A 19352-nucleotide genomic window follows, 5' to 3' on the forward strand; every position below is an offset into this window, starting at 1 on the left:
GACCTCCTGTACAGCACAGGCCACAGAACCTTCCCCACGCCTGAAATAGATCTCTAACCGAGTTACTGAAGTCCTCAAATCATGGTTTAAAGACTTCAAGTTACAGAGAATTCAGCATTTACGCTAGTTTAAACCTGCACGTGCCCCAGGCTGCTGGGGAAGTCGAAAAGCCCCCACGGTCTCAGCCAATCTGACCTGGAGGAAAATTCCTTTCTGACCCCAAATATGGTGATCAGTTAGACCCTGAGCATGTAGACCCACCCCGCAGATAAATGGGAAAATAGTTGGCAGTCTTCGCCGTGTTCTGGTACAGTAGTCCATTGTCCACATCACCAATTCATTAACTGGTGCCTTGCATGGCCTGTCTGTTTTCCCATGGGCTGGGAACTGAGCAGTAGTGAATGAGGTGCCGGGGAGGAGAGTCCTAGATTTAGTCTTTCTGAAGGAGACACTAAGACAAGATGCCATGCTTCCAGGAGAAAAATCTCCTTGACTTAGAATTGCTGTCTACCTTTATTAAAAGTCCACTGTACAATGTTTCCATCTCCTCTCTAGGAACAGGAAGACCAAGAAGAGCTTTATAGTTTTAACTTAGAAGTGTGGTATTTGGTACAATATTAATAAATGTAGATGAGCCTATTTGATGTTTGTAAGTATTTTTGTAAATTGTTTGCACATTTTGTACTAATTGTTTGTTTGTACAGTGAGAGGAACCAGCCAGAGACATATGGACTCTTAGATCTTTCTGGAGTTTTCATTGGACTCTTCCTGCTCTGTGCTGATTGGCTGCTTGTTCCATCCATCCCTCAGTCTCCTCACCTCATCGTCACTCCACATCTGCCCCTCTTACCCTCTTCCCCCCTGCCCTGTCCCCCTCACCCCCTTCCCTTTTCTTTCCCTTTAGCTTATCTCCTCTTAAGTAGCCCCTTTACCTGCCTTCTTCACCTCCTCCTCCTCCCTAAAGGTGGAACTAGCATGCTGTTTGGTGTCATCACATTGCTCACTCTGTTGGTGTGTTCTATGCCTCACCCCACCTTTTGTCAGTCTAGTCTAGTTACACTGTAAGTTCTTCAGCGCAGGGACTGTCTGCTGCTCTGTGTTTGTACAGTGCCTAGTTCTGTTCTTGGCGGGCCCTTTGGCACTGCCGTAATAAACACATTAAATAATAATACCTGCTCCTAGAACTGTGGAAAAGTGCACTTTATATAATTGCAATAAAGTCAGAGCAGAGAGGTCAAGAACTGAATGGACTATGGAGGTTGAATTAACCTCTCATCCTGAATGGAAAGGAGTACTTGTGGCACCTTAGAGACTAACCAATTTATTTGAGCATGAGCTTTCGTGAGCTACAGCTCACTTCATCGGATGCATACCGTGGAAACTGCAGCAGACTTTATATATACACAGAGAATATGAAACAATACCTCCTCCCACCCCACTCTCCTGCTGGTAATAGCTTATCTAAAGTGATCATCAGGTTGGGCCATTTCCAGCACAAATCCAGGTTTTCTCACCCTCCACCCCCCCACACAAATTCACTCTCCTGCTGGTGATAGCCCATCCAAAGTGACAACTCTTTACACAATGTGCATGATAATCAAGTTGGGCCATTTCCTGCTCAAATCCAGGTTCTCTCACCCCCTCATCCCCCTCCCAAAAACCACACACACAAACTCACTATCCTGCTGGTAATAGCTCATCCAAAGTGACCATTCTCCCTACAATGTGCATGATAATCAAGGTGGGCCATTTCCAGCACAAATCCAGGTTTTCTCACATCCCCCCCACCCCCATACACACACAAACTCACTCTCCTGCTGGTAATAGCTCATCCAAACTGACCACTCTCCAAGTTCCTGGGTTCCACAGAAGCACTAACCCAGGAACTTATCCTTGCAACAAAGCCCGTTGCCAATTGTGCCCACATATCTATTCAGGGGACACCATCACAGGGCCTAATCACATCAGCCACACTATCAGAGGCTCGTTCACCTGCACATCCACCAATGTGATATATGCCATCATGTGCCAGCAATGCCCCTCTGCCATGTACATTGGTCAAACTGGACAGTCTCTACGTAAAAGAATAAATGGACACAAATCAGATGTCAAGAATTATAGCATTCATAAACCAGTCGGAGAACACTTCAATCTCTCTGGTCACGCAATCACAGACATGAAGGTCGCTATCTTAAAACAAAAAAACTTCAAATCCAGACTCCAGCGAGAAACTGCTGAATTGGAATTCATTTGCAAATTGGATACTATTAATTTAGGCTTAAATAGAGACTGGGAGTGGCTAAGTCATTATGCAAGGTAGCCTATTTCCTCTTGTTTTTTCCTACCCCCCCCCCCAGATGTTCTGGTTTAACTTGGATTTAAACTTGGAGAGTGGTCAGTTTGGATGAGCTATTACCAGCAGGAGAGTGAGTTTGTGTGTGTATGGGGGTGGGGGGGATGTGAGAAAACCTGGATGAGGGGGATATAAAGTCTGCTGCAGTTTCCACGGTATGCATCCGATGAAGTGAGCTGTAGCTCACGAAAGCTCATGCTCAAATAAATTGGTTAGTCTCTAAGGTGCCACAAGTACTCCTTTTCTTTTTGAATACAGACTAACACGGCTGTTACTCTGAAACCTGTCATCCTGAATGGGTGAACTGATGGATGGTGTGAGGGAAGCTTACAAGGCTGTGCTCCATGCTATATCTGTTCTGTGCTCCATGCTATATCTGTTAAGTAGGACTCTTTTCATCTGCACTAATTTAACACATTTGGAAAAAAAAATCCAGTGTGGATTGCAAAGGGGTGTATACTCTTTTCTTTCTTTGTGACTAAAGCTCCAACGTAAAGGCTTAGTTTGTTCCATTAGAAATTCATGTCTTGTCTACTGTTTTTCCTGTAAGACTTTATGGATGACTGTTATTACTAAAATTATATACTAGGCTCTTTATGGCATTTAGGATTACAACGTAACAGATACCAAGGAAGTAAAACCTGATTAACTGAAGGAGGAAGCAGTTTTATACAGTCTGGGTTGTTTGTTTTTTTTTGGTTGGCTTTTCTTAATGAAAATTAACCAAACCACCAAACAGAATAAAATATCTTTGTTAAAGGCTCAATATTCTAAGCATTCATTTAAGGCTGAAGGCATTCCCCATTCTACTTACCCAGGTCTCCAAAAAGTCTTCTGGCAAAAACAGGAAAGAGAAGACTGGATATTCCTGCTATTTCTAAGGTTAAAAAATTGTCAGGAAACAAACTATTTAAAAAACTCCACCTTCTAGGCCTTCCTTATAAATCATAATTTTCAAATGGCACTCACTTTCCTTATTTACTCATGGGCCTTTCAATGTTGCACCACCATAACATCAGAGTGTCTCACAGCCAGTACTGAGTGTGTCTACCTGGCACCCCTGTGAGGCAGCGCAGGATTTTTATCCCCTTCCCCCCCATCTGTCTTACTGAGGGTTTTTATTCATGATAAATAATGTAATCGTTGGCAGTTCTGTCAAAGTCTTGTGGGTTGTTCTCTTGCTTGATGTTTGGTGCTGAGCCCCTCGTCTCTGAGATGGATGTGGGCTGGCAGGGGCACAATCTCATGTACAGGATGCTGTGGGGATATTGAAATGTCCCCTCTGTAGTCTGACATAGCACTAGCTAGAACAGCTTTACAGCTTGCCTCTTGGACAGTGTAGCTCTTTATCAATGTATCACTTCAAGTGAAGGGACAGGAGAGTGGAGAGCTCAGACGGAGCAGCAGAAGTTAAATAGTTTCGGATCCCTTTACATCCTTCAAGAAATTAATAAAGGGTCTTTGTCTGGGCTGTTCTCATGTGAATTGTAAAAGTAAGCATACCATTCCAGATTCCCATGACACTACTGAACGCAGCCAGAAAATGCTCCTGATACTATAGAAATGTGAATCAGAATTTTGTATCCCACTGTTGTCTTTGACAGGGTATACTGGCCTATGGCTGTTCTAAGGTGATTGTATGAATGACTACCTCTCCCTTTTGGCTTTCCATGACCCTTCCTTTCTCCTCATTTCGCTCCTTTCACTTCTCTAGCAAACTCATTATTTGAAAATTTAAAACTATAATTAGAAAACCAACTCTAAATTATCTCAGAAACCTACAGAACTGCTAATTGTAGTTGTATTTTATCATTATGGCCTCTTTCTAAATATTTATAAAATTACCACCATTTGAACGGGGAGTAACTTTGTAAACGCCCTAAAAAAATTCATAGAAGATAGTGTTTATAACTAACCAGACTTTTCTAGTAAGTGAAGTTAGTTACTGTCACCTCCACAAGGCATAGAAGTAGGGGACCATTTTCTCCAACATATCAACCTCATCTGTAAAACTATTCAAGGTTTTACAAACAAATAAAAGTGCATTTGTTTAAAAGCTCCTTTCTTGTGGCATCCTCTTCTTCCCCCTGAGAGCAGTTCTAGATGTACAAGACTCTGGGAGGTGGCTAGTTGTTTGTAAAATTATCCTAGGCAAAGCATTTATAATTGAGGGAAGGAGCAAATTATCCATCATTGCTGTAGGCCTAATGAGACAGGCGTCTACAGCAAAACTGCTGTTTTAATTGTTCTACGGCTGATGATTTGAATTGAGTTTCTTCTTCTTCTTAGGTCCCGGATCTGTAAGGTGGAACTTTTCCATGTATTCCAAAGGCTGATGGCTAGTATTTCACAGGAGAATCTGCCAGAATCTCTCAGGTGAGAAATTACTCTTTCTGATTGGTTATAAGGAGAATCTCAACAGATTCCAAGAGTGGCTCTAATGAAACCAGAGGCTGCCAATATAAGGGAATTTGATTACTGCTGGGATCAGCATTACAATTTGGCTTTTTAAGGCTACAACATTTGGATATTGGCAAGTGCAGTATGTGCTTTCTTACCCAGTTGGTAAGTTAGCAGTAATGGTACCTCTTGTATTCAAGTGAGACCAGGATATGAAAAAGTTTTTGGGGGACTTGCTAGTTCAGGTGAGCAAGGATGAGAAATAATTGGGTTAAAATCCAGCCAGTGTTGGCACAGACAGAAACCAGTGGTGATAATTAGCCACTGTTTAGTATCTGTGAAATAATTAGGTGGGTCTCAGTGCATTTCCTAGTGCGCAGGTGTCCACATCACAAAAACCACTGTTGTAGCTGTTACTAATTGCCAGTAAAGGCACTAGTGTCAGTAGAGAGAAGTCCAAGAGCTAAACGCTTTTCCCTTCAGGTCACAGAGAAGGCCCATGGGGAGTGGGGGCCAGTGTGAACAGCTTGCATGTCTGCTTCATGGGCTGTATCTGTTTTATGCATAGAGACTTTTAATAAAAGCAGAAACTCTTACTTAGTGGCAATTTCATTATAAGAACATAAGAATGGCCATACTGGGCAAGACCAAAGGTCCATCCAGCCCAGTATCCTGTCTTATCGACAGTGGCCAATGCCAGGTGCCCCAGAGGGAGTGAACCTAATGGGTAATGATCAGTGATCTCTCTCCTGCCATCCATCTCCACCCTCTGACAAACAGAGTCTAGGGACACCATTCCTTACCAATCCTGGCTGATAGCCATTAATGGACTTAACCTCTATGAATTTATCTAGTTCTCTTTTAAACCCTATTATAGTCCTAGCCTTCACAACCGCCTCAGGCAAGGAGTTCCACAGGTTGACTGTGGGCTGAGTGAAGAAGAACTTTCTTTTATTTGTTTTAAACCTGCTACCCATTAATTTCATTTGATGGTTCCTAGTTCTTATATTATGGGAACTAGTAAAAAACTTTTCCTTATTCACTTTCTCCACACCACTTATGATTTTATATACCTCTATCATATCCCCCCTTAGTCTCCTCTTACAAGCTGAAAAGTCCTAGCCTCTTTAATCTGTCCTCATATGTGATCCATTCCAAACCCCTTATCATTTTAGTTGCCCTTTTCTGAACCTTTTCTAATGCTAGTATATCTTTTTTGAGATGAGGGGATGTGGGCGTACCATAGATTTATATAAGGGCAATAAGATATTCTCTGTCTTATTGTCTATCCCTTTTTTAATGATTCCTAACATCCCGTTTGCTTTTTTGACTGCCGCTGCACACTGCATGGATGTCTTCAGAGAACTATCCACAATGACTTCAAGATCTTTCTCCTGATTAGGTGTAACTAAATTAGCCCCCATCATACTGTATGTATAGCTGGGGTTATTTTTTCCAATGTGCATTACTTTACATTTATCCACATTAAATTTCATTTGCCATTTTGTTGCCCAGTCACTTAGTTTTGTGAGATCTTTTCGAAGTTCTTCGCAGTCTGCTTTGGTCTTAACTATCTTGAGCAGTTTAGTATCATCTGCAAACTTTGCCACCTCACTGTTTACCCCTTTCTCCAGATTATTTATGAATAGGTTGAATAGGATTGGTCCTAGGACTGACCCTTGGGAACACCACTAGTTACCCCTCTCCATTCTGAAAATTTACCATTTATTCCTACCCTTTGTTCCCTGTCTTTTAACCAGTTCTCAATCCATGAAAGGATCTTCCCTCTTATCCCATGACAACTTAATTTACATAAGAGCCTTTGGTGAGGGACCTTATCAAAGGCTTTCTGGAAATCTAAGTACACTATGTCCACTGGACCCCTTCAAAGAACTCTAATAGAGTTTGTTACTATGTTACTAAAGAAAGCAATGCATAGGTTTTTAAGCCATAAGGGACCATTCTGTATGACCTGTAGTCTGACCTGTATATAATACCACAGGGCATAGAACTCCATCCACCACTGCTGCATCAAGCTCATAACTTCTGGTTGAACTCTAGATCATATATGTTAGAAAGAGACATTTAATCTTGATTTCAAGATTCCAAGTGATGGTGAATCTACCACATCCATAGTTAATCTGTTCCAAAGGTTAAATATCCCAATTGTTGGAAAAAACGGTCTTATTTCCAGTTAGGATTTTTCAACTCCCCCCATTGGATTTCATTTATGCTTTTGTCAGAAGGCTTAAAGATCCCTGAAAAATCTTCTCCTCATGTAGATACTTCTGGACTGTGATCAAGTTGCCCCTCAACCTTCTATTTGATGAGCTGAACAGACTGAACTCTTTAAATCTCTTACTTGGATTTCTTTTAGACCCTGAATCATTTTTGTACCCCCTCTGAGCCCTCTCCAGTTTTTCAACATCTTTTTGAAGTGTGGACAAGAAAAGTGGAACATTATTCGAGTAGAGAGAGGCAATACCACCTCCCCACTTCTGCTGGATATGTACATGTTTTAAACATCCAAGGATTTGTCCTTTAAGCCACAGCATTGCAGGGGGAGCTCTACTTCAGTTGTTTGTCCAACGTGACTTCTTCATAACTGGGATGGTAGGAGCTGGGTTTGTGTGGTGCATTGGGGACATGCTGCTGCGTGATTGGAAGGCTGGCCATGTGCTGCTTACATAACACTCTTTCACCTCAAGCCTTTTCAGGATTCCTGTGGTTTTGTAATTTCCTGTGGCATTTTTGTCCTTTTATCATTTTCTGTCTCTGGACTTTTCCTTGTGGCACAGTTCAGCAGACACACAGATACGAGTGTCTCTGATACAGGCTATACAAGCTTAGTGTGTACAGCAGGGGGACCTAGCTCTCCACTCAGCCTGCCCTGCTGCTTTCCTGCTACTGACCAAACACTATAGCGGGTAACTTCAAACCACTGTTCCCCCTCCACTTCCACTTCGTGCCACTCTTCACAACATATTCTCTTCCTTCACTCTGGGCTCTGATTCAGAGTGGAATTTTTCTATTGATTTCCAAGCTGTCAAACCATCCCTCCTGACTCTCATTTGTTTATCTGTCTTTCTCCCCAATCCCTTGTCTGTCTGCCTGCCTCACCAACTCCTTTTCTTCTGCGTTCAAGTGCATCCTGGTATCTCCTACCTTACGCTCCCTAGACTCCACTTTCTTATAGCCATCAGTCCATCTTCTCTTCCTCCTCCCCACTTTGCCTCCTAAGTTCCTGCCTTCATTTCTCTGATTTCCTTCTTGATCCCTTGCAATCTACCCCCATTACTCCATTGACACATTTTTTTCCAAAGTCACTAACTGCCTCCTCTGGGTTAAGTCCATGGGTCCCTTGTCTGTTCCCAGGTCTTTCTGCTACTTATGATGATTGATCAGTCCCTCCTCCCTAACAGCATTGCCGCCTTGGTCTTTGGGACTCCATGCCATCCTGGTTCACCTACCTCTTCAACTGTACTTTCCTTTTTCTTCCCCTCTCTGCCTCTCACCTGGGGGATGTCTATGCACACTATATTTAATTGCAACTCCTCTCCTGTGGAGAGCTTGTTTGCTCCAGGGACTCTGATTACCAATTCCTTTAAATTGCAGGGCGTGAGGCCTTGGGGATAGGGCAGCATAGGTTTCTTTCATTATGGCTGGTGGGCTTAGTTCTCTGGGTAATAGGTTTGAGTAAATTTTTCAAAACTTGTGTCAAGGTTCCTTCCCCATTCTGAACTGTAGGGTACAGATGTGGGGCCCTGCATGAAAACCCCCTAAGCTTACTTTTACCAGCTTAAGTTAAAACTTCCCCAAGGTACGAACTATTTTACCCTTGGACTTCCACCGCTACCACCAAACTTTATCTGGGTTCCTGAAGAAATGTAGTTTGGAAACGACTTTCCCCCCCAAAATCCTCCCAACCCTTGCACTCCACTTCCTGGGGAAGGTTTGGTAAAAATCCTCACCAATTTGCATAGGTGACCACAGACCCAAACCCTTGGATCTTAGAACAATGAAAAAGCATTCAGGTTCCTTACAAGAAGACTTTTAATAGAAGTAAAAAAAGAATCACCTCTGTAAAATCAGGATGGTGAATACCTTACAGGGTAATTAGATTCAAAACACAGAGAATCCCTCTAGGCAAAACCTTAAGTTACAAAAAAGACACACAGACAGGAATATTCATTCTATTCAGCACAGCTATTTTCTCAGCCATTTAAAGAAATCATAATCTAACTCATACCTAGCTAGATTACTTACTAAGTTCTAAGACTCCAAGCATCATACGGACAGACACAGATCCTTTGTTTTTCTCCCTCCTCCCAGCTTTTGAAAGTTTCTTGTCTCCTCATTAGTCATTTTGGTCAGGTGCCAGCGAGGTTACCTTTAGCTTCTTAATCCTTTACAGGTGAGAGGATTTTTCCTCTGGCCAGGAGGGATTTTAAAGGGGTTTACCCTTCCCTTTATATTTATGAAAACTTGCTTGTAAACTTTCAGTTAAACATAAGCACAAATGCAAGAGGAGGGAGAAGCTTAGCTGAAGTTAACAAGCGTAGTATCCCTGCACTCTCACACTGTCACTTCTTTCCAGAGCATTGTTCCCCCCGAGTATTGTTCTGTAGGTGTGGCCTGTATTTCTTGTTCCTAGATTCATGACCTTGCATTTCACTGTGTTAAAAAGAATTTTGTTTGAATAGGTCTGTGTTACCAAACAGTCGAGATCATTCTGTATGACTGCTCTGTCTTCATCATTATTTATTGCTTCAGCAGTCTATCACCTGTACTAGGAATGATTTTATATTTTCTTCCAGAGCATTGATAAAGATATTAGATAAACAGGCCCAAAACCAGATCCCTTGGGGACTCTATGGGATGCACCCCAATTTGAGGGCAATTCCCCATTAACAATTACGTTTTGAAGGTCTGTCAGCCAGTTTTGAATCCACTTATGTACATTGCGTTTATTTAGTATACTTCTAATTTTTTAATCAGAATGTTCTTGTGGTACTTTGTCCTGATACATTGTTAACACAGTTACCTTTAGTAACTAGATATGTGATCTCAATTATGGATGAAGACTTGAAAGTAAAGTTTGAAACTGAATAATGGATCAAAGGTGTGGCTTTTGTGCTGTGGAGAAGAGTAGGGTTGAATACATGCACATGCCAATGTGTCAGATTTTTTCAGAGATTTGCCTGGGGCTACAGGAGAATAGATCATCTCTTTTCTTGCCTGTTGATCATGTGAGCGTTTCTCGTATAACACTGATTTACACAAACAATGAGGAGACCTAAATTTACTAACAGCCCCTTAAATACAGGAGTGTGAATGCAAGTGCAGGGGAGTCTCTGGCCAAAGAGATGAGTCTGTGACAATCCATTAAGTGTAATCAGAACTCTCTTCACATCACAGTTGTTGCTCCCTAGTGGCTGGGATCTTGGAGTAGGCGATGCTGGTGTGCTGTGCTAGTTGACAGTAGCATGTGCTGGAGCAGGGGTGGGCAAATTTTTTGGCCCGAGGGCCATATCGGGGTTGCGAAACAGTATGGAGGGCCAGGTAGGGAAGGCTGTGCCTCTGCAAACAGCCTGGCACCCCACCCCCCTATCCTCCCCCTCCCACTTCCCGCCCCTGACTTCCTCCCCCAGAACCCCCGACGCATCCAACCTCCCCCCCGCTCCTTGTCCCCTGACTGCCCCCTCCCAGGACCCCCATCCCTAACTGTGCCCCCAGGACCGCACCCCTTATCCAACGCCCTGTCTCCTGACCTCCCCACCCCGAACCTCCTCCCCATCCAACCCCTCTCCGTCCCCTGACTGCCCCCCGGGACCTCCTGTCCCTTATCCAATCCACCCCCCCACACACACACCATGCCGCTCAGAGCAGCAGGACAGGCTTATTGGAAAGCCTGGGAGGTGGGCGGGTGCAAGCGGTGGTGTGGCTGCGGGGGAGGGGGCTAGCCTCCCCGGCCGGGAGCTCAACGGGCAGGCAGGATGGTCCCACGGGCCGTAGTTTGCCCACCTCTGTGCTGGAGGAATGGGGAGAGAAAACTCAGGATATGTCTGTGCTGCACACTCCTGGCAGTGGTGCATAGGGTGTGCATAGCTACATACCGCAGTGAAAAGCAGACTGTGTCCACCCTGCAGCATGTAGCTACATGTGACCGTGAAAGGCTCTGACAGTGAGGAGGAAACAGGGAAAGGCTCTGGAAGCAGGGAGCTGCGCGAGCCTTTCACCGCTGCTGCCCCCCTGCCAGAGCCTTTCCCTGTGGTAGGAAAAGGCTCTGGCAGCTCCCTGTGGCGGCGAAAGGCTCCAGCACCAGGGAGGCAGTGGGACACTACACTACGTTTGCCTGGTGTCCAGTTTTCAACCAGAACACCTGTGGCAGGAAAAGGGACCCTGGCAGCAGTGCTGACTGGACCGTTAAAATTCCAGTTGCTCTGGGGCTGGCAGGCTTCCAGCTTCGTGCGGCTCTCAGGAAGAAGCAACATGTCCCTCTGGCTCCTAAGCGGAGAGACGGCCGGGGGACTCCACACACTGCCCCTGCCCTGTGTGCTGGCTCTGCAGCTCCCATTGGCCAGAAACCACGACCACTGGAAGCTGGGGTGGGGTGGTGACTGCAGGCAGGGGCAGTGCTCAGAGCCGACTGGGAGCTGGAGGGACATGTTGCTGCTTCCTGGAAGACACCTAAAAATAGCAATGTAGGTGGGTGGATCTGCTTGCACATCTAGAGAGCCATGTAAGGTACGTGCCCTAGGGGTTCAGGTGTCTCTTTACTTGCTGAAGCAGCACCTCACCCCTACACAGCTACATACACCTGAACTGTGGGGGTGCGTGTGTAGTGTATGTGCTCTGCACCCTGCCATAAGGAGTGTGCAGTGTAGATATGCCCTAAATCAGCCATACTGCACTTTTTATGTTGCCTTGGCTTCCATGTGTTGTAATCGGAGCTGTTAGGGCGAGAGGTAAGGGGGGTGAGGCAGTGTCCAGAGCCCTTCTTTGACCTTTGGTGTCTCCTGAAGTCTGCTTTCCCCATGTGCTAGCTGACCACTATCAGGGCTCTTCTATGCCTGCAGCTCAGTGCTGAAGGTTAGTACCCATAATCTTCCATGTGTTCTGAAGGGCAGAGCTCCAGTGTGTCTTTCATTGGTAATGTCCCCAGTAAGACACTAATTGCAATCATTTGGGGTTTATTTAACGAAACATAAAGTGGATAGCAATGAAGTATGTGAAAGCTAAGTTGTAAATGCCTGAATGCAGTTCTGCATGTGCATGCTGTGGCATAGTCCACTCATTTTATAATGCATTGGCCATGGCTAGTGCCTGTGGGACAGGCATCATCTCAGTAGCATGTTAAGCAAAGTTATGTTGCCCTGCTGCGCCTCTTTCACTCCATTCTAGGCAGAGGAGTAAAGACTCTGACTCCATTGTTCCACCAGCCTGTGTTTGCCCTAGAGTGCAAAAAAGATTATTCTGAACTTCAGCCACTTGGGCAGCTCTTAGCTATACATCCTCCAGCAAAATGAGACCAATTCCACCCCACTGGAATGTGGATCTGCTCATAAGGCACACTGCTGACTCTACCTGGCTGCTCTCCCACATGGCTGGCACCACTCTGTCTGCTGCACTCTGCTCGTACAAAGTGTCCCCATCCTGTTGGTGGTCCAAAGGCTTGAAACCAGTGGAGAGGTAGAAACAGGCCATACTTGGGCAGAATTTATACACCCACCCTGGAGAAAACTGAACAGAGCTACCTCTCAGGAGCCAGGGACCTTCTAGAAATCCGGAAGTGTCCAGAAACCCTAACTCCTTCACAGCACAGAACTCCTTAACCATCTTCCCAGAAACCTAGGAAGCTCCAGAGAGCAGGTGACATCCCCCTGAGGCTTATCCAGTTTCGTAAGAGGCCTAGTCTGTCTGCTAGGTCCACAGGTCGGAGGTAGGATGGTTGTAGGCCTTTTCACCTCTCTCCATTTATTCCCACAAAACTCTTGCAGATTAGTATTTATATGCCTGCCTGTTTGCCAAGAGTGTCAGGAAGAGCAGTCAGTGCAGATTGGCCTCTCACAGGGTTGGGTATTTGTTCAAAAAGGAAAGGTAACCTCTGTTAATAAGAGAACTGAAATCTGTCCATTGTTGTGGTGCATTTCCTATCAGGGAGAAGAAGTTGGAGACCTACTGGGAGTACAAGGAAGCTGCAGCAAACTATCAAGAAGCTTGGAAAGCGTTGCATAGCCAGGCCCTAGGAACCTGGGTCAAGAATACCAAGGATTACCTGCAGTTTACATAAAATGGCAGCTGTGTGAGCCCAGCATTGATGGAGCCTTCAGACACAGAGTGGGAGATGTTGCTTTAGAGTGTGGGCCAAATTCTGGCTGTCAGTTGAAGGCAGCACTTTGTCTCTAAGGCCCAGCTGTTTAAAGGGATTTGAGTCATTGCAATGCCTGACTGATTTAGGAGACTAAATCCCGTTTTCCAAGGGAGCATGGGATTTAGGCTGAGCACAGCAACACCTCAATACCTTTAAAAATCTGAGCCTGAGCTCTGAGGGAGGGGGATAGAAAAGGGAACTTGTTATGGCTGCTTGCGTATGTCATTCTTTACAAAATATAAATTAGATCCCAGTGGGCTTGGGTGGTCACTTCTGAGCTGCATGTACCATGGCATATGTCAAGGCTGAATCCTCGCTCTGGCACTTTGAATGCAGAAGGTGGGGGCCCGCAAAGATTTTAAGTTAATACTTGCTACTCCAGGCTTGTATTAAACTCCCAAGGTTACAGCTTTTCTCTGACCTTGGCTTGGTAAACGCCACCACCGAAATGCAAAAACCCACTTGAACCTAGGAAGAAGCACTTGGGAATTCCTCCCTGTGGGGTACCCTCAAGCTCTTTCACCCCCCTTCAGGGAAGAGCTGAGAAAGAAAACAAAGGAAATTAGCTGTTGCCACCAGGCAATTAAACAACATATGCACAAACCTCTTAGGACACCAAAAATCCAATTTTGTTCTTAAGAAAGGTAAATTTTATTAAAAACAAAAAGGAAGAAAATACATCTGGAACTTAGACTTTTGCTAGATTTTAAAGGAGTAATTCCAAAAATGAAGTACCCAAAATAGCTTTCTTGGGGGTTGATCTTAAAGGTTACAAGCAAACAGAAGCATCTGGGGTTAGCACAGAGGAGATCTACAAGCCTTACAGAAATAAAGCAAATAACCCTAATTGTGTCTTTCTAGACATTTTCTGATCTACTTGCATATTTGGGGGAATACCAAGTAATTCTAGGTATGATCTGATGATTTCTCATACCTGGCTTAAAGCTGCTTATAATAATGCAGCTACGTGTCTCCTCTCTCCAGAGAACAACCACAGACAACAAGGGGGAGTTTTGTTTCAATTTTTTAAAGTTCTAGCCATCCCATTGGCTCTTTTGGTCAGGTGTCCACTCCTTTCTTTTTACCTGTGGACTTTTTAACCCTTTACAAGTAAAGCAAGTAGAGAACAGCTACTCAGAGGGATTTTATAGCTAGCTGGCTGGCCGAGTGTCCATAAAAGAGAGCTAGTCCCCCCCCCCTTCATTTATCACAGCGTATGAGTAGGGGAAGTTCTGATCCATCTACTACAAACTCTGATGTATTTGACAAGGGAGATGAAAGTAGGAAGGGGTGACATGCCAGCCTTTCCTTCTGCTGCAGAAGAGATACAGCACCCAAACCTGTTGGTTTGGTACTATATGTTCTCTCATACCTCCAAGCCAAGACCAATCCCAGAGAACTGAGGTATCTAATCACCCCACTGATGAGAGATAATGTGATAAGAGTTGGGTAAAAAATGGGGCTTTTAATCAGTCATTTTATTTTTTATATCCAGATCGTTCCATAAATGACTCCACATTTTACAGTGGGAAGGTTTTTAAAAAAAATCTGAATCAGAGAGCAGAAAGGATGCTGCATTTCAATTAAAAACAATTTTCAGTGAGATAAGAAACTGTGAAGTCTAAGCCAACAGACACATGACAGAAATACTAACACTGAGACACCCAAGCCTTTTATTAACCATTTCTCCTTGGGAAAACAGATCTTGGTTGTACCATTAAGGGCCTCAGTGTTACCATTTGGCTTGTGCCATGTGTTAACTGAGCATGGTAGAAGCTGGAGAGGCTTGTGGTAGCAATATACAGTCCCTGACAGGCTTTGCTTTAATATATGGGTCTAAGCAAAATATTAGTAGATGATATGAGCATGGCAGAACAGTCTAAGACTAATGGAAAATGTCCTAGTTAAACTAGAAGCATGTGGTGCACCCAGATTCTTCCATCTGGGGAATTGACTGTTCACGTGGTCATATTTTATTTCTTTAGCCCGATGCTGAGATTATATAATCACCCAAGAGCCACTGTTCACTCAGACTTCTGTCCTGCTATAGCCTAAATTTTACAAAACCATTGAGCATGGTGATGGCAGCTGTATCCTGCTCTAATGCATAGGAGGGAGAAAAGGAGCTAAACCTATTGCCTTCCTTGCCAATCCTTTTGGTTTACACAGTGGTGAAATTATGGTTTCCTGTAGGAAGTGATAAAGCTGTAGGAGGAGAAAGCCTGAGTCTGATCTGTCTACTCCCATACTTTTCATAGCCAGCATCAACATCCCAGGCCCTCTTGAAAGAACTGAGCCAGTGTAGGGGTAAAGGAGTTGATATCTAGAACTTGTGTAAGGAACCAGCAGGTCAGGCCAGATCCCAATATATTTTGGAGTTGGGGTGAACTGCAGGAATGTGAAGCATCTAGGAAGAAGGTATGGTCACTTAAGATGGAGAAGCAGCAGGTCTTAGCAGTTAGTGCACTATAATACACTAATATAAAAACGAACCAGTATATTTTCAAACTCATTACCTCCGCCCTTTTCTAAAGTCTTGTGACATACCATGTAGCCAGCGTAAGCCAGATCTTCTGAATGTGCTTGTTTTCCCCCTTTGTTATTCATAAACAAGGTCTCCAGTGAACCTGCAAACCAGACTGGAATGTTTCCATTTCCTCTCTAGCTGTAATGTTAGAACAAGTTGTATAAGGCTAGTTGTCCCGCAGCGGTCTAGCTTTTAGATCAGCAATTGGGAGATGTAGGGTTTTTTTTAACTCTTTCCTAAGCTTTCAGCCTTGCTATTCACAGGGTGATTGGCTCTGGGATGTTTCCCTGTGCTTTTATACAGTGTGCCTGTTTCTACTAAGGCATGGCAGGGGGAACCAGCAGCTTTGGGGCTTCTGCCCGGTGTCATTAATCTCACTTTTGGGATGGGGACAATGAGAGAGTCAGACATGCTGCAGCCTAGATGAGTTGTTGGTGAACCCACACCAGAGGGCAAGAATTAAAACAACAAACAAAACAGCACTTGAAAGGCTCCTTGGCTGAGCTTGTGAGGCCTTACACGCAATTTAACGTTGGCAGTGCTGTTGCAGGAATGTTGGTCCCAGGATATTAGAGATACAAGGTGGGGTGAGGGAATATCTTATTAGACCAACTGCTGATGGTGAAAGAGATGGACTTTGGAAGCTTGTTTCTTTCACCAACAGAAGTTGGTCTAATAAAAGATATTCCCTCATATCCCTTGTCACTCAATGTAATGACATTTCTCTCTTTCATGAGAAAAAAGGGTTGAACGTCACATCTGATCAACTCCAAAATTTCAGGTAGTTGTTGAGGCTGGGGGATAGATCCCTACTGATTTTTGATGAAAAGGATGAGGGGGGACAGAGTCTGGTGGCATCTGGTTAGCAGAGCTATCAACTTAACCCTTCTCTGTAATTGGCTACAGATCACAGAACCAGTTAAGACAAACATTAACACATTTCCCCATAACAGCTGTCAAACTATTGGCAGGTTGACAGTACTAAATTTTTGACATCTTGAAACAGAAAGGAAAGAATGGAGAATAAGGGGGAGGGGGGAGGAATGGGATGTGTGCACACAGAGCCCCTGGCATATTGGGGAGTGCATACAACCTCTGGTGAGGGTATAGGGAGCCCAGGGAAGGGGGGGCATGCAGTGCAAGTGACAGAAGGGACAACCAATCTCTGGTGGGAGGGGAGAATGGGGGAAGTAGGGAATAGAGGCGCACACAGTTCCTGGCATGGGAGACCCTGGCAAAGGGGGAACAGGGGGGAGAGAGAGGGATGGGGGTTGCAGTAAGTCCCTGAAAAAGTTCTTGTTTTACACCTTTCCTGCATTGTCCAGTGCATAAACTGAGCTGCCACTGCCAATAGTGAAGGGTTAACTAAAAGAGGGAAGGAGGGGGGAGGAGGAGTAGTCATGTGGTCACCAAACATCCTGGTTCAGTCACTCTTTCCCATTCTATAAGTGAGAATGGTTCTCCCAAAAGCAGGGATGTGCAGTAAGAAAAATAGCCTGCTCTGTTATGCTGCCAACCTACATGTATCCACCTCTTGATACAATATAAAGGGACCTTTATGGAGCCCTTTCTCATTCCTTTGATGCAGTTCTTTCCTCATGGCTCCGGGCTGCTGAGTCTAGACTGGCTACTAATCTCTGAGCTAATGTTAGAAGAAATAAAGTCATCACTTGTTTTTCAGATATTCATGAAGGAAATGCCAAAGTCATTTCAGCCTGTCATGCTATTGTGATTAAAGCTTGTTCCTGTCAAGGTTTGGGTGGCTGTACCTGTGTATTAGTAGGGTGCATTTAAAATTTTCAGGGAAGGCTAAGTGATAAACCAGTGAATCGTGTCTGAATTATATAATCATCTGCTTCAATTTATGTCCTAATTAGCCAGAGCCTAATTTTGCCTATGGACAAATGGTGCAGTGTTTCAGTTTAAAGGATACAAAAAAAACCCAGCTAAACCTATTGCCTTCCTTCCAAGTTTTGAAAACCAGGGCCAGAAAGTCCCTCCAGGCAGCGACTTGCTGTGCCAAGTTTCTATCCATAACAAATATAGATGAGTGTTAACTCATAAAAAAGGAGGGTTCACAATGGAAATGATGACAGGACCTTAACTGCTGCAACACTAAAATAATGAAAGGCTTATTTATTAAGAGCACTTTTTCAGATGCAGGGAGCACATGCTGCACTGTTGAAACCAGCTTTAATAACAGGACACTATCAACATTTTGCAAGATCCTGCCTCCTCCCAACAAAAGAAACTCTGTGGCCCTTTCAGACAGCACCAGTAAATGTGATCTTTAGAGCCAAACATAACTTTAGATATAGTGTAAGCTCCTAGAATTTTCAACTTGTGTAAATTCAGCAATAGGCTCACCATGATAACCACATTGACCTTGGTACATTTAAAAAAAAAAAAAGCCCACCTCACTAGCACCATAGTGTTAAAAAAACAAAAAAAAGAGGGTTCTGTTTGCAGCCTGAAGTATTATGGTTAGTGATTTCCTACTATACTATATTAAGAGAGATGCCAATTCTCCAATAACTCAATTCTTGCCATGTAGCTATCTGCCCTACCCGTTATAGCATGAGTGCCCTGGCATGTAACTAGAGGCTGCATCCTCTTCACTTGGCAGCACACATTTTCCTTGTTCTACCCTGTGTAGTCTGAATACATAGAAGCAGTGTGAACAGTGTAGCAGTGATGTGGAAGTTGAAAGCTCATACCATAATTAATACCATTTGTTCTGGGTTTGCACAGCGCGTGAGCCCTGCTTGCCAAAGGCCAGTGCTGTGATTCTGTCCTGGTTCCCCAAGGCCCTTGTGCACCATTGTAAAGAGAGAGTGAAGATCAAAATAATTTCAGCCCCATTTACTTGTCTAAGAGCCTGTTTACATTTAGAGCAGGGGTAAAAGTAATATTAAATTCTTACCAGTACAGAGGGTTGGCTCTGGCCCCCGGAAGGGGTGGGGCTGGTAGGGGGGTCAGCCTCCCCCAGACAACCTATTTGCACTGCCTGGCCTGCACCACCTGGGGCTCTGGCAGCAATTGAAAAGGGCCTGGGGCTTCAGCTGCTGCTGTGGTAGCAGTGGCTGGGAGCCCTGGGCCCTTTTAAATTGTCAGCCCCGGGGCAGCTGCCCCTTCACTCTTCCCCTGGTCAGCAGCCCAGGGGGAGGGGAAGGGGCAATTAGTTAAAGCACTGCAGCAGCGCTTTAACATCAGTTGGGTACCAGCCCACATTCACCCCTGGTTTAGAGTATGTCTACAGCACAGCTGGAAGGTGTAATTCCCAGCTCAGGTAGCCATACATGCACTGCTTGGTTGCGCTTGTGAGCTAAAAATAGCAGTATGGCCACAGTGGTACAGATGGCAGCTTAGGCTAGCCAGCCAAGTATGTACCTAGGACCATGAACATGATTGTACTTAGGTGTCTAGCCTGAGCCACCATGCCCACACTGCTATTTTTAGTATGCTAGCTCAATCATGTGTATGGCTGCCCAAGCTGGGAATTCTAGCTCCAAGCTGCTGTACAGATGTACCCACTGAGGGTTGTGATGTGACTATACCTATTTTCCAATCATGAATTTGGAGTGGCTTTTAATTTTCATGAAGTAGAGTAGTGGTTTGCAATCTGTGCCCTGCAGGCTGCTTGTGGCCCAATCAGCACAGAGCTGCGGCCCATATGACATCCTCAGAGCCATACATAT

At 44.5% G+C, this 19352-nt stretch overlaps 1 protein-coding gene across 8 annotated transcripts in view; it reads left to right on the top strand.

The window, feature by feature from the left end:
* ADAT1 (adenosine deaminase tRNA specific 1) overlaps positions 1–19352 on the top strand; it is an 87968-nt gene that overhangs the window by 51242 nt on the left and 17374 nt on the right. For 7 of the 8 annotated variants that reach the window (XM_077830781.1, XM_077830786.1, XM_077830783.1 and 4 more), the window contains 2 exons: positions 4643–4729; positions 12914–13977. In XM_077830781.1, coding sequence (XP_077686907.1) covers positions 4643–4729; positions 12914–13046 — 220 coding nt within the window. In that variant the 3' untranslated portion in view covers positions 13047–13977. Of the gene's footprint in view, positions 1–4642; positions 4730–12913; positions 13978–19352 lie in introns of those variants that run through there. The other variant, XM_077830782.1, reaches the window with a different exon arrangement.

The sequence above is a fragment of the Eretmochelys imbricata genome, chromosome 12, assembly GCF_965152235.1.
Source record: "Eretmochelys imbricata isolate rEreImb1 chromosome 12, rEreImb1.hap1, whole genome shotgun sequence".
Classification (NCBI taxonomy): domain Eukaryota; kingdom Metazoa; phylum Chordata; order Testudines; family Cheloniidae; genus Eretmochelys; species Eretmochelys imbricata.